We start from the raw sequence: 11,742 nt of genomic DNA on the forward strand, positions 1-11,742 counted from the left end.
ACAAACAAAAAGAAAACAAAATAAAACAAAAATAAAAAGTGAAACAACCTCACAAACAAGCATAAAAAATCAATATAATCAATAATCAAGCAAACAACAACAAAAGGACACAGAGAAAAAAATTTGGATAATGAAGTAAGAGAAGAGAGAGGTGTGTATGGACTTAACGTAGGGGGGTTGGAAATTAGATATATAAGTACGGTGAAATTTTAATAGGGGGTAAAAAGGAGGAATAGGGAAAATCTAAAGCAGGACAACAAAATGGTAAAAGTGAGGAAGAGAGTGTTGGCATAAAGGTAAAGTTGAGATAGAGTAAAATGATGCTAAAGGAAATATGAAAATGGAATGTAGAACACTAATCCCAAAATAAAATAAAGAGAAAATAAAATGACATTTTTCTTAAAAAGGAAAAATACAATGACACTTTTTATAAAAAGGTAAAAAAAAAAGTAGTAGTAATAATACTGATTAAAAATAAAAATGTAATAATTAAAAAGGTAAAATCAAGTGAGGACAAAAAAAATTAGTTTCTTAAATAAAAGATGAAATAAAAATAAAAATAAAAATGTTCAGTTGTGAAGGTCATTCACTTCCTCTATTGATCTTTTTGGCTCACCTGCTTTCTAGTCAGGACAGTATTGAAGTACCCTGCGTTCCACTGTTCCTCAGTGTTGTAGGCCACAATCCTTCCTGATTTTCAAGCAGTCAATACTTTGTTTCTTATACTCCTTTGTGTTTACACAAGAGTCAATTTGTGCTTCAACCCCTAGGTGGCAGTGTTTCTGGATTAACCTCTGGGTCTATAGGTCCTCTTTAGCTAGTGTTTAGATTTTGTTTTCCCTGGCACTTAATACCAGCGTGGGTAATGGGCTGCCCTATGGCAGGTTCTCTGATCTTTATTACCCTCTATGATCCCCAGGTTCCACGAAAACAATTTTCCCTGCAGTTTCTTAGAGTTTCCCCAATAGGGTGATCCTATATATTGGGCTCAGTAATCAAAACCAAGGATTTTAAGAGGAAAAAAGAAGAAAAGGAAAAAGCCAGAGTAGTGTGGTGGCACAAGTCTTTGCAGTCTTTTTACTCCTTGGGTCTAAGCAGCCGGCAGAGTGTTAAAATTTTTAGACTGGCCTTTTGCCCCAGTTCAGCTATAGATTGCTTTTTAGAGTTCCCTTCTGTTGACAGCCTTGCAGATCCCCTTCCACATTTTCAGATCATGCCAGCCCCAATAGCTGTGAATTTTTTTTGGTGAAGACTTCCCCGAATCCTCCAGCTCCCGCATGCATTTTTCTTTTCCTGCCTGGACCACAGACCTCACCTTATCCCAGGCAAAATCTGACCTTTCTGTGAGGAAGTGTAGAGCTCTTCCGAATCCGAGTGCTCACACCACTTGGGACCAGTGTTCCCGGGTTCACAGCTGTTCCCTGGGTGCAGTTATATGTTCTTGTCTCCTTTGTCAAATATTAATTGAGCATAGTGGTTTGGGTTGATATCTGGGTTCTCTATTCTATTCCATTGGTCTTTATGTGCAATTGTTGTATATTCCCAGGAATTTCAGGCTTCTGTCAAGATGGTGTGTCTCCACGTCAGAGCTGGTTGCTATGGAGGGTTTCAAGCAGCAGTGGAGGCTGCCCGGTCAGGGGAGCCCTGTCCAGAGATCCTCCACTTTCCCCTGGAGTATAACTGTCTCTCAACTCACAACAAACATTCCCCATGGGTCCACACCCTGTCCCTTCGTTGTCTCACTCACATTATCTTGCAGCCTGCCTTCCCGTCAGCAGCCATCTTTCTTCCCCAGAAAATTGTTCTTTTCTTAACTCACTGAAAACCTGTTAGATGTCTTGACCTTCTGCTGATATCTGGTGATTCCTAAGGCCTGGGGCCACTCTATCCTAACATCCCTGGTTGGACGGGTGAGCCCTGTTCTTAGGTTCCCTTTGGCCTACTCATAGTTCTTCCTGCTCAGGAACTTTTTGTTTCTATCAAGGTCTATGTTTCTTCTAATCGAGCTGGTGTTTGTTTCCTGAAGGCCTGAGTGATTTGAACCCAATACAGAGAAGGACTAATGTCTAAAGTGGGAGATATCCAAACTCAACTCTTCAGGTGACTTTCTTACTCAAAAGGCAGGTGGAGCCCATGTGGCCTCCCTCCCCACAGCCTGAGCCTTGAGGTCAGCAGTGAGGAACAGGCTGCAGGGGACTCAGGCCCCTGAGTGACCAGCAGTCAGCGGACTCTGAGTACATGGTGGGGTCACTGGGCTGGATGTGAGGGTGGAGCTGGCTCTGCCCAGTGAGAGACGGGGCCAGGTGTTCTATAGACACCCTGCCACCCTGTACTCCAGTGCCCTGCAACGGGCCAGCACAGGTCTGGTCCCCCGGACACCCTGTGCCAGGGCATAAGCTGGGTGGAAACTCAGTGACCAGGCCCTGCTGAAACCTGGGCACTCTGGGTGTCCTAGGTGGGGGGGATATGGGAAAGCAAGGAGCTCAGATCAGTGTGGTCTGTGGGGTGCGGGGGTTGGTGGACTCTGAGGATGCTCAATGGTCAGCAGGAATGAGAAGAAGGGGCATCCACGAGACTGGAGGCCAAGCTAGGCCCTGAGCTCAGAGGAGGGAAGATAAGGGGAGGGAGAGAAATTCAGCCCAGGAGGGAATGAGGAGCTTCTCAGGGCTTCCCTCCCTCCTCCATCCCCATCTCTCCTCAGCAGGCCCCCAAAACCTGCCATTCCCTGGTTGTGGGAGAACAATGTCCTGCTCAGGAAGGCCCTCCTCTCCCCAGTGTAGTGGGGCCTCCTGTGCTGCAGCCCAGGCTGTGCCTGCTTGGTGCCCAGCATGCACAGTGCTAGTCCTTTCCTCTCAGCACATAATACAGAGGAAGAAATAAGACCTTCATACTGAGCCCAGGACCAGAGAGATTCCTGTTTTCTCCTAATGGTTCTCCTTTCTGCCCTGGCAGAGGGCAGACTGTGCAGGTACAGATGTGGCCAAGAAGGAGCTGGTAACAGCTTTGCATGCGGTTTAGTGGTGGTGGTTGGGTGTGTGTGTGTGTGTGTGTGTGGGGGGGGGGGGTGGGGTGGGTGGGAGGAGGGGAAGAGGAGGAAGTAGAACAGAGAATTGTGCTATTGACCTTCTGAGCACAGAGCTGGTGCCTGCGAATGAGGGTCCAAGAATAAACAACAATCCAGCTCTTCCTTCAGCTGAGAGACATTTATTAACTTGCTGGCACCACCTCCCTCCCGTCAGTGTGATCCTGGATTAACTCCAGAGAAGATGGTCTGGTCCTGCAGTTGGAGTTTTTTCATGGTTTTCTTTATCCAGGGAAGGAAACTGGCGACTTTGGTATAGACTTGCGGTGGTTTCCCATCCTTGCTTCCATAGGAGACAATGCCCTGGACCTCATTTTTGCACAGGAGCGGTCCCCCAGAGTCCCCCTGTAGACAGAGAGTGAAGAACTGAGCCAGTTCTCCTGGCCCTGCCCTTGACCCCTCACCCCCAAGCCCCTCTCAGAGAAGGCTGCCTTGCATGGTTTCTACCTTGGAGATAAGCGAAAAGGTAGGTCACTGTGGTCCCCTAAGCCTGGACATTGTCACTGCTTCACTTCACCTCAGGTGGTGGCTCCCTCTGCTCCCCCAGATCTCTGATTTTTTGGCTATGAAGGTGCTGTGGGCTGTGACTACAATCTACTTTATAAGGACTCAGGAGCAGGCAGGTTAGGCTGACACTTAGCATGGAGAAGGAGACACCAGGCATAACTTCTGCACACCCAGGGAATAGTTATCTAACTGTTGTGTCCCAGCGTGGGCCAGTATTGCAAATTCACCATCTGGAGAAGCACCATGTTTAGAGTGACCATAGCCCTTGTAGCCTCTAAGAGAGCCAATTCCTCACAGCTCTGGCAGCTCCCCTCTTTTCCTCTTGGGGAGAAAGATCACAGCCTAGAGGGTGAAGGATTCCCCTCCTTCCTCACATCCCAGTCTGTATCCAAACATCCCTCTTCCCATAGCCAAGCTAGGCAGATGTTCAGTATTACCTTAAAGGAAGCCTTATTTTTTTTTGGATTCCCGGCACACAGTTGAATGGTCTTATTGTAAACTTCAAAGCGCATTTCACACTCTTGATCCTTTTGCAAGGTCAGCTTTACCTCCTGCAGAGTGTTTGAGCAAGGGCCCTCCCTTTTGACCTGCCCCCAGCCGGCCACAATGCAGTTATCTCCTGGTCTTGGCAGGTCCTTTCTCCTGGGCAGCAGGAGGGGCTTCACAGCATAAGTTTGCTTGATGTTTTTCTCCAGCTGATGGGGAAGAGACAAAGGAGCCCAGGTCAGACAGTGCATCAGGGCCTGGAGACCATGATGGGACACCTGAGTTCCTGGGACTAATCAGGTGACTGAAGTGAAAGAAATGGAAGGGGCAGGCCACAGTCAGAAGAGAAACAATGAGATCTCAAAACTGCAAGAGCAGCAAGAGGTTTCCTACCTTCAGTAACATGATGTCACAGGAGGCTTTACTCCCATTAAAGTCTGGGTGGGGGATGGCTCTTTTCACTGGGATTTTCTGCCAAGACTTCTCCTTCTCTTTGATGTTGTGGGCCCCCAGGGTGACAGTGATTGATCTGCACAGAGAACAGAGTGGGTTAGTTTGATAGTGGTGGAGGGGGGAGGTAGAGTCATAGGAGATGCATCCCAAGGATTATGAATGGCAGGTGACAGCTGGTGAAGGGCATGGGGCCAGGGACTTGGTGATTCTGCTTTTCAACCATACTGAGGTCAGGGATAGGGAGCTCTCTATTGCCCTCAGGAAATGTCATGAAATTACTTGCGGTTGCATTTTGACCCTAATGCATGTGTTTATAGTCCACAGCTGCTTTTTTGGCCAGTGTGTTTGTTCTCTTCTCAATTGTGTTCCTTGCTTTCACCTCTGATCCTCTGAGTCCAAAGCTTACCTGTCCTATTTCTCAGGCTCTCATTGTTTTGACATGATCTCAGAGGGTTCCTCTGATGAGGTCTCATGAGCATAGGTTACCAGGAGCCTGAGGATCTGCCCTGAACTTCAGCTCCTGGGATGAAGGACAGGATCCCTGTAGGGGTCTTAGGAGGTGTAGCTTGGCTGCAACCTCTCACCTTCCATTGCAGTGAGCAGCTGTCAGAACAAAGTTGTTTTTCACAAGGACACCGCCACACCTACGCAACTCCCCCTTCTGATTTCTAAAGCGAAGGAAGGCCATATAGCGTCGGGAGTGGGGCTTGGATTCATGTCCCCCGATGATCTCACCTATAGGAAAATCCTGTTGTACTTTTGTAGGCTCCCCCCACCCCCACCCGCCTGCTCACCACCCAATGAGTTCACCAGACTGGCATCGGCTTGATGACTCATGTGGCTGGGCACTTGGGAGCCTATGGTGGCATAGAGCTGTGAGTAGGTAGTGATAGGCTTCAACTTTCTCTTCTGGAAAAGGAAACAGCAACAGGCTGGGTCCATGACTAGGTCTGCCACATAGTTGCAGGTGAGAATACAGGTCTTAGGAACAGGGAAGGCCTGAAGGCTCCTGAAAATTCCTCTCCTGACTTCGCTTAGTGTTGGGTGAGCTTCTGAGGCCCCGGTGGTGCTATGATGTCCAGGGCAGTGCACTTTGCAGTGCCCAGGATTTAAGTTTATGTATCTAGATGCTGACACATGAGAAGTTCCCAGTGTTTGTTAACTGCCTGGAAGAACTTGCTCCCAATGGGCCTCTGGAGGAGATTTGGTAAGCCAGTGCTGTGGGATTCTGGGATTCTAAAAAACAGGGAAGTTTGGGGTTGCCATCCTCACTCGCTCATCCTTTAAGGAGAGGAACTGCTAAAGGTCTGGGAACAAAAGCCCAGCTGAATAATGGGACTGAGATGGAGCAGAGGAAGTAGCAGTCTTATGGGGATGGTGACCCCACCAACTGTGGGGTGCTGAGCTCTGGGCTTTTCTCCCAAGCAGACCCTGAGGACAGCACCTGTCTCATCACAGGCATGGAAGCCAGGACTGCTCTGCCCTCTGCAGTTTCCTAGCCTCCGCCATGCACTTCTAGGAAGTTCCATTCTCCACGTGGCACAGGTAGGGCCTGGGAAGGGAATCGTCCCCTTTGGCTTTTCTTGAGAATAGGCTTCTGCCTGTCATTTCTGCCTGTGGCTCATCCAGCATCATGTGTGGGGTCTAAGGTGGGATGAGAGCTGGGGTTCAGAGCATTCCTGGTGGAGGACTGGATCAGGGATGTGCAGAAGGGCCATCAGGTCTGTGCCCACTGTGGGATGGGTTGTGCCTGTGAGGGTGGGGTTGGTCACTCACCTGCCTCCGCCCCGGGGAGTAGGAAAAAGGCCAGCAGGAGCACGAGCAGGGGTGGCTGCATCTTCCCAGGAAGGCTGCTCAGATGGGAGCTGCTGCTGTTTCTCTGTGCTGTCTGTTAGCGCCCAGAAGAGGAAGGAGGTGTGGGTGGGCTCTGTGACCTGAGTCCCCCTCTGATTTTGCAGTGATTCATCTCAGTAGGCTTTTATTAAGCATCCCCACCCCCACGCCTCCTGCCTTATGATGGTCTCTGTGTGGTTGTGTGAGAAGTATGCAGCTACCACATCAGTACCCACAGCTTATGACTCAGAGTAGACACCAGAGCAGACTTCAGCCCTTACCAGGAACACAGGGTGCAGGTGGGGCCTGTGGTATGTGATGTTGACCAGCAGAGGTACTGGAGCCCTAAAACCTGAGTCCTGCTGAAACTGGTTTGGCTCAGTGGATAGAGTATCAGCCTGCATACTGAAAGGTCCCAGGTTCGATTCCAGTCAAGGGCATGTACCTTGGTTGTGGGCACATCTCCAGTAGGGGGTGTGCAGGAGGCAGCTGATAGATGATTTTCTCTCATCAATGTTGCTAACTCTCTATCTCTCTTCCTTCCTCTCTGTAAAATATCAATAAAATATATTAAAAAACAAAAACAAACAAACAAACAAAAAACCTAAGTCCCTAGTGAGAGAACCCCCAGTGCCTCATTTCTATGCAACTAAGTCCATCAATGTAATTCCTTTTGCTTGTGTCTGTTTAGGTCCTTCTTTGTCCAATGGCCAAACATAGTGGAGATTTGTCTCCTTTCTTTATAGCAGCAATTTTCAACCCTTTTCATCTCATAGCACATGTACTAATTACTAAAATCCTGTGACACACTAAATATATAGTTTTTACAGATCTCACAAAAAATAGTTATACTTTTGATTGATTTATAAAAAGTAATTAAGTACCCCTTTTGCTCCAAAGTAGCTTAAAAAAAATATCAGGTGCCTATCTATCCTTGTATATAAGAATTTCTGATACCAAAAATTAACTAATCACACACAACTATATTATGCAATGTGGCTAATAAAATACAAAACAACAACAACAACAAAAAACCACAAAACAAAACAAACAAAAAAAACCCAACAAAAACAACTCTATTATATGACCTATATGTTTATAGGGCAAGAGATGGCATTCATACAAGATAACTTTTGTGTTGGCTGTTGTCATTTTTTTCAAATATATATTTTTATTGATTTCAGAGAGGAAGGAAAAGGGAGAGAGAAATGAAACATCAACAAGGAAAGAGAATTTTTATGGTAGCACCCAAAAGAGGAAGGAGGTGTGGGTGAACTCCTTGACTTGAGTCCCCTTTGGTTTTGCAGTGCTTCATCCCAAAAGGCTTTTTATTAAGCATCTCCGCCCCCACACCTCCTGCCTGATGATGGTCTCTGTGTGGCTGTGTGAGAAATATGCAGTGACCACATCAGTACCCACAGCAGATAACTTAGAGAAGAGCAGACTCCACCTTTAAGCAGGAACCCAAGGGTGCAGGTGGGGATGTGGTGTTGACCAGCAGAGGTACTGGAGCCCAGAAACCTGAGTCCCTAGTGAGAGAACCCCCAGTGCCTCATCTCCAAGCAACTAAATCCATCAGGGTAATTTCTTTTGCTTGTGTTTGTTTTGGTCCTTCTGTGTCCAATGGCCAAACATAGTAGATATATGTCTCCTTCCTTTATAGCAGCGATTTTCAACTTTTTCATCTCGTAGCACATTAACTAATTACTAAAATCCAGTGGCACATTAAATATATATATATATTTTGCAGATCTCTCATAACATAGTTATACTTTTAATTAATTTATAAAAAGTAATTAAGTACCCTTTTTGATCCAAAGTGACAAAAAATATCAGTTGCCTATCCTTGTATATAAGAATTTCTGGTACCAAAAATTAACTAATCATACACAACCTTATTATGCAATGTGGTCAATAAAATACAACTTTATTATATGACCCATTGTTTATAGGGCAAGGCATGACATTCATACCAGATAACAGTTGTTATTTTTTAAATATATATTTTTTATTGATTTTAGAGAGGAAGGAAAAGGGAGAGAGACATGAAACATCAATGAAGAGAGAGAATCTTTGATCAGCTGCCTCTTGCAGGCCACACAATAGGGATTGAGCTTACAACCTGGGCACGTGCACAGACCAGGAATTCAGCCATGACCTCCTGGTTCATAGGTCAGCACTCAAACACTGAGCCACGCCAGCTAGGTTGTTGGTATATTTTTATTTGCTGACCTAAGGGAAAATAGGTTAGTGACCCTGACTAAATAGTCTGGTATTGATGTTTTAAAGGTTCTTCTGGGGCACTGGTTGAAAATCGCTGCTTTAGAAAGAGCTGACCATCAGATGGGGGAGACAGAAACATCAGGGAGCAGAGTACTGAGTGGGAAGGGCCATGGTAGAATGGTACACAGGGGAGGAACAGAGCATCACCACCATCTACCAAACTGACATAGCAACCCATTCATCATCACAGTTTCGTCCCAAGGGACTTTATTTACAAATGCTCAGTGATAGAATCCATGTGTCTTGTCAACATTTTTAACCAAAGTACTGTCCTTGACATGCATTGGCCTAGAGTAAGGAATCACTGTGGCCCTTGTAGTTGAACCCACTGATTGGCTTATCCTAGGTCATCCTTACTTTGGGTTGGCTGGGTTCAGTCCCACCCAAACCACATGAACCAGGACTGGAAAGAGCAGTTTCCCCAAAGGAAGTTCAGGTTTCTAAGTTGTTGTTATTGAGTGAAGTGAGAAAACGTGCTTGTCAACCAAAGACCGATAATTGTCCTTTCAGAATCCTCTGTGCTCTGTGCAGAGACACAATTCTGCTAGAGCAGGCTTGGCACATTATAGGCTCACACCTGCTAAGCAAACTATGCTGATGAGCTCGCTATTCTGTGAAGGACTGTTGCTTCTAAATGGCCTTTGCCCAATTCTGTTCAAAGATTGACTAAGCTTCTCTGAGTGGTTAGTCTGGTAATTTAAATGTCCACGTTTACATTTTCTGTGTTTATTTATTGATTTTTTTAAACAATATTTCTATGAAGAATATTATGTATCAAAATACATAATTTCAGTGTAAACATCTTCCCTGTCATACCACCTATATTCCAAACATCTCCTTGATTAAGTCAGCCTGCCTCGTAGGAGACCTTTACAAAATAAAGAACCTTTCTGATGACAGTGGTAAATATGCTCATTAAGAAAGTTGGCCTTTTGTCCTGCAGAGAGTGCAGGTGTCTATTAAGGCAGCTTTGGCAGGAGCCTCTGGTCATGTCCTTGTTTCTTCTATTGTCCAGCTCCTGTTTTGGCATTTTTCTGCTGAGACTGAATCGTCTGCTTCTACAGTCTCAGACCTTAGGTGAAAACCTGAAGCTGCTTTTCTAAAAAACTGTTAATCAGCAAAAGTACAGGGGCTACAGGATCACTCATTTTATGTTGTGACTTTTTGGGCTTCAGGGAAAGACAGTTCTGTGTAAATGTACAGTTGACTCTAAATATGAAAATCAGATCATTCTTGTTATAGTTTTTTTATAATTATAATTATATTGATGCTCATATTATATAAAATGACTCATTTAATAACGAAATACCAGTAATTTGATTTAAAAAAGAAAGAAAATTTGGAAAGTAGAAACGAAAAATTTTACTCATTTGTGCATCGCGAACAGACAGTGTTACCATATGAAGTGCATTTTATTTTATTTATTTATTTTAATATATTTTATTGATTTTTTTACAGAGAGGAAGTGAGAGAGATAGAGAGCTAGAAACATCGATGAGAGAGAAACATCGACCAGCTGCCTCTTGCACACCCCCTACCGGGGATGTGCCCGCAACTAAAGTACATGCCCTTGACCAGAATCGAACCCGACCCTCAGTGCACAGACCGACACTCTACCGCTGAGCCAAACCAGTTTCCGCAAGAAGTGCATTTTAAATACTTGGGATCACGTTATACATACAATACAATATTCTTTTATCTTCTTTTAACCCTACAACATAAGAATTTTCCCTATGTTCTTAAAAATCTATTATTCAATACCACTGTAACTTTTCTTTCCTAGTTATTAAAAATTTGTCATGCAACTAATTTTTGTAATCATTGGAAAATTTTAAAAGCAATTTAAGAGGAATAGCTAAAATGATCATGATTTTGAATTGTTCTTTACTGTATTGAGGTATCAACTAACATATTTTACTCTCATGGGTATCTGCATTTTAAAAAACTGCGGATTATGTTAAATATAAGATTTTATTATAACCTTTATTAAATATGGAGATGAAATTCACACAGCATGAAATTAATTATTTTAAAGTGTATAATTCAGTGGCATTTAGTGTATTAAAAACGTTGTGCGACCACCAGCTCTCTCTGGTTTCCAAGCCTTCTCATGCCAGAAGAACATTTCATCCACACCCATTAAGTTGTTAACCATTAAGTTGTGTGTATCCACAAATTAATGGGTACTTAATCACTTTCCATTCTCCCTCTTCTAACAACACCTCTTCCTAGCCATTGGCAACCACTAATATTATTGCTGTCTCTATGAATTTGCAAATTCTGTATATTTCATATTAAAGGAGTCATGAAATATGTGAGCTGTTGTGTTTGGCTCCTATCACTTAGGGTAATGATTTTGAGGTTCATACAAGTTGTAGCATATATCAGTATTTTTTATGGCTAATAATTTTCTGCGTGTGTGTGTGTGTGTGTGTGTGTGTGTGACAATTTACCCCTTTATCTGTCAATTGACATTTGGATTATTTCCACCTTTTGGCTATTATGACAAATGCTGCTATAAATATTTGTGTAAAAACTTCCGTTTGGCCCTGGCCAGTTTTCTTAATGGTTAGAGCATTGATACTTGGATCAAAGGGTCTTAGGTTTGGTTCCCAGACAGGTGCATGTACCTCAGCTGTGGTTCAATCCCCAGCACAAGTCAGGTTGTGTGTTGGAGGCAACCAATCCATGTGTCTCTCTCACGTCAATGTTTCTATCTTTCTCTTCCCCTTCCTTCTTCCCTTTCTATTTGTGTGAAAATCAATGGAAAATATGTCCTCAGGTGAGGACTTAAAAAATAAACACCCTCCCCTTCCCGCAAAGAAAGCAAAATACTTCAGTGTGAATATGTTTTCATTTCTCTTGGCTGTATACCTAGGAGTGGAATTGATGGTCATTGATGGTAATCCTAGATTTAAGTTTTCAAGAAATCGCTAAACTGTTCATTGCAGTGGTTGCATCATTTTATATTCCCACCAGCAACATACAAATACTTCCATTTTTTTCACATCCCACCAACACTGATTATTATTATTATTATTATTATTGTTTTTATTATAGCCATCATTCTAAAATAGGTATGGAATGGTATCTCATTG

At 44.1% G+C, this 11,742-nt stretch overlaps 1 protein-coding gene across 1 annotated transcript in view; it reads right to left on the reverse strand.

The window, feature by feature from the left end:
- The window catches only part of LOC311610225 (mast cell protease 4-like), an 87,718-nt gene extending 81,305 nt beyond the window's left edge, over window positions 1-6,413 (reverse strand). Inside the window, exons 1-3 of the mRNA XM_084861257.1 lie at window positions 6,305-6,413; window positions 5,113-5,263; window positions 4,469-4,604 (exon numbers count right to left, since the gene is read on the reverse strand). Of these exons, the coding sequence (XP_084717383.1) occupies window positions 4,469-4,604; window positions 5,113-5,263; window positions 6,305-6,365 (348 nt within the window). The 5' untranslated portion in view covers window positions 6,366-6,413. The remainder of the gene's footprint in view (window positions 1-4,468; window positions 4,605-5,112; window positions 5,264-6,304) is intronic.
- Between the last annotated feature and the right edge of the window lie 5,329 nt (window positions 6,414-11,742).

This window comes from Pipistrellus hanaki, assembly GCF_964339955.1.
Source record: "Pipistrellus hanaki genome assembly, chromosome: 1".
Taxonomy (NCBI): Eukaryota; Metazoa; Chordata; class Mammalia; order Chiroptera; family Vespertilionidae; genus Pipistrellus; species Pipistrellus hanaki.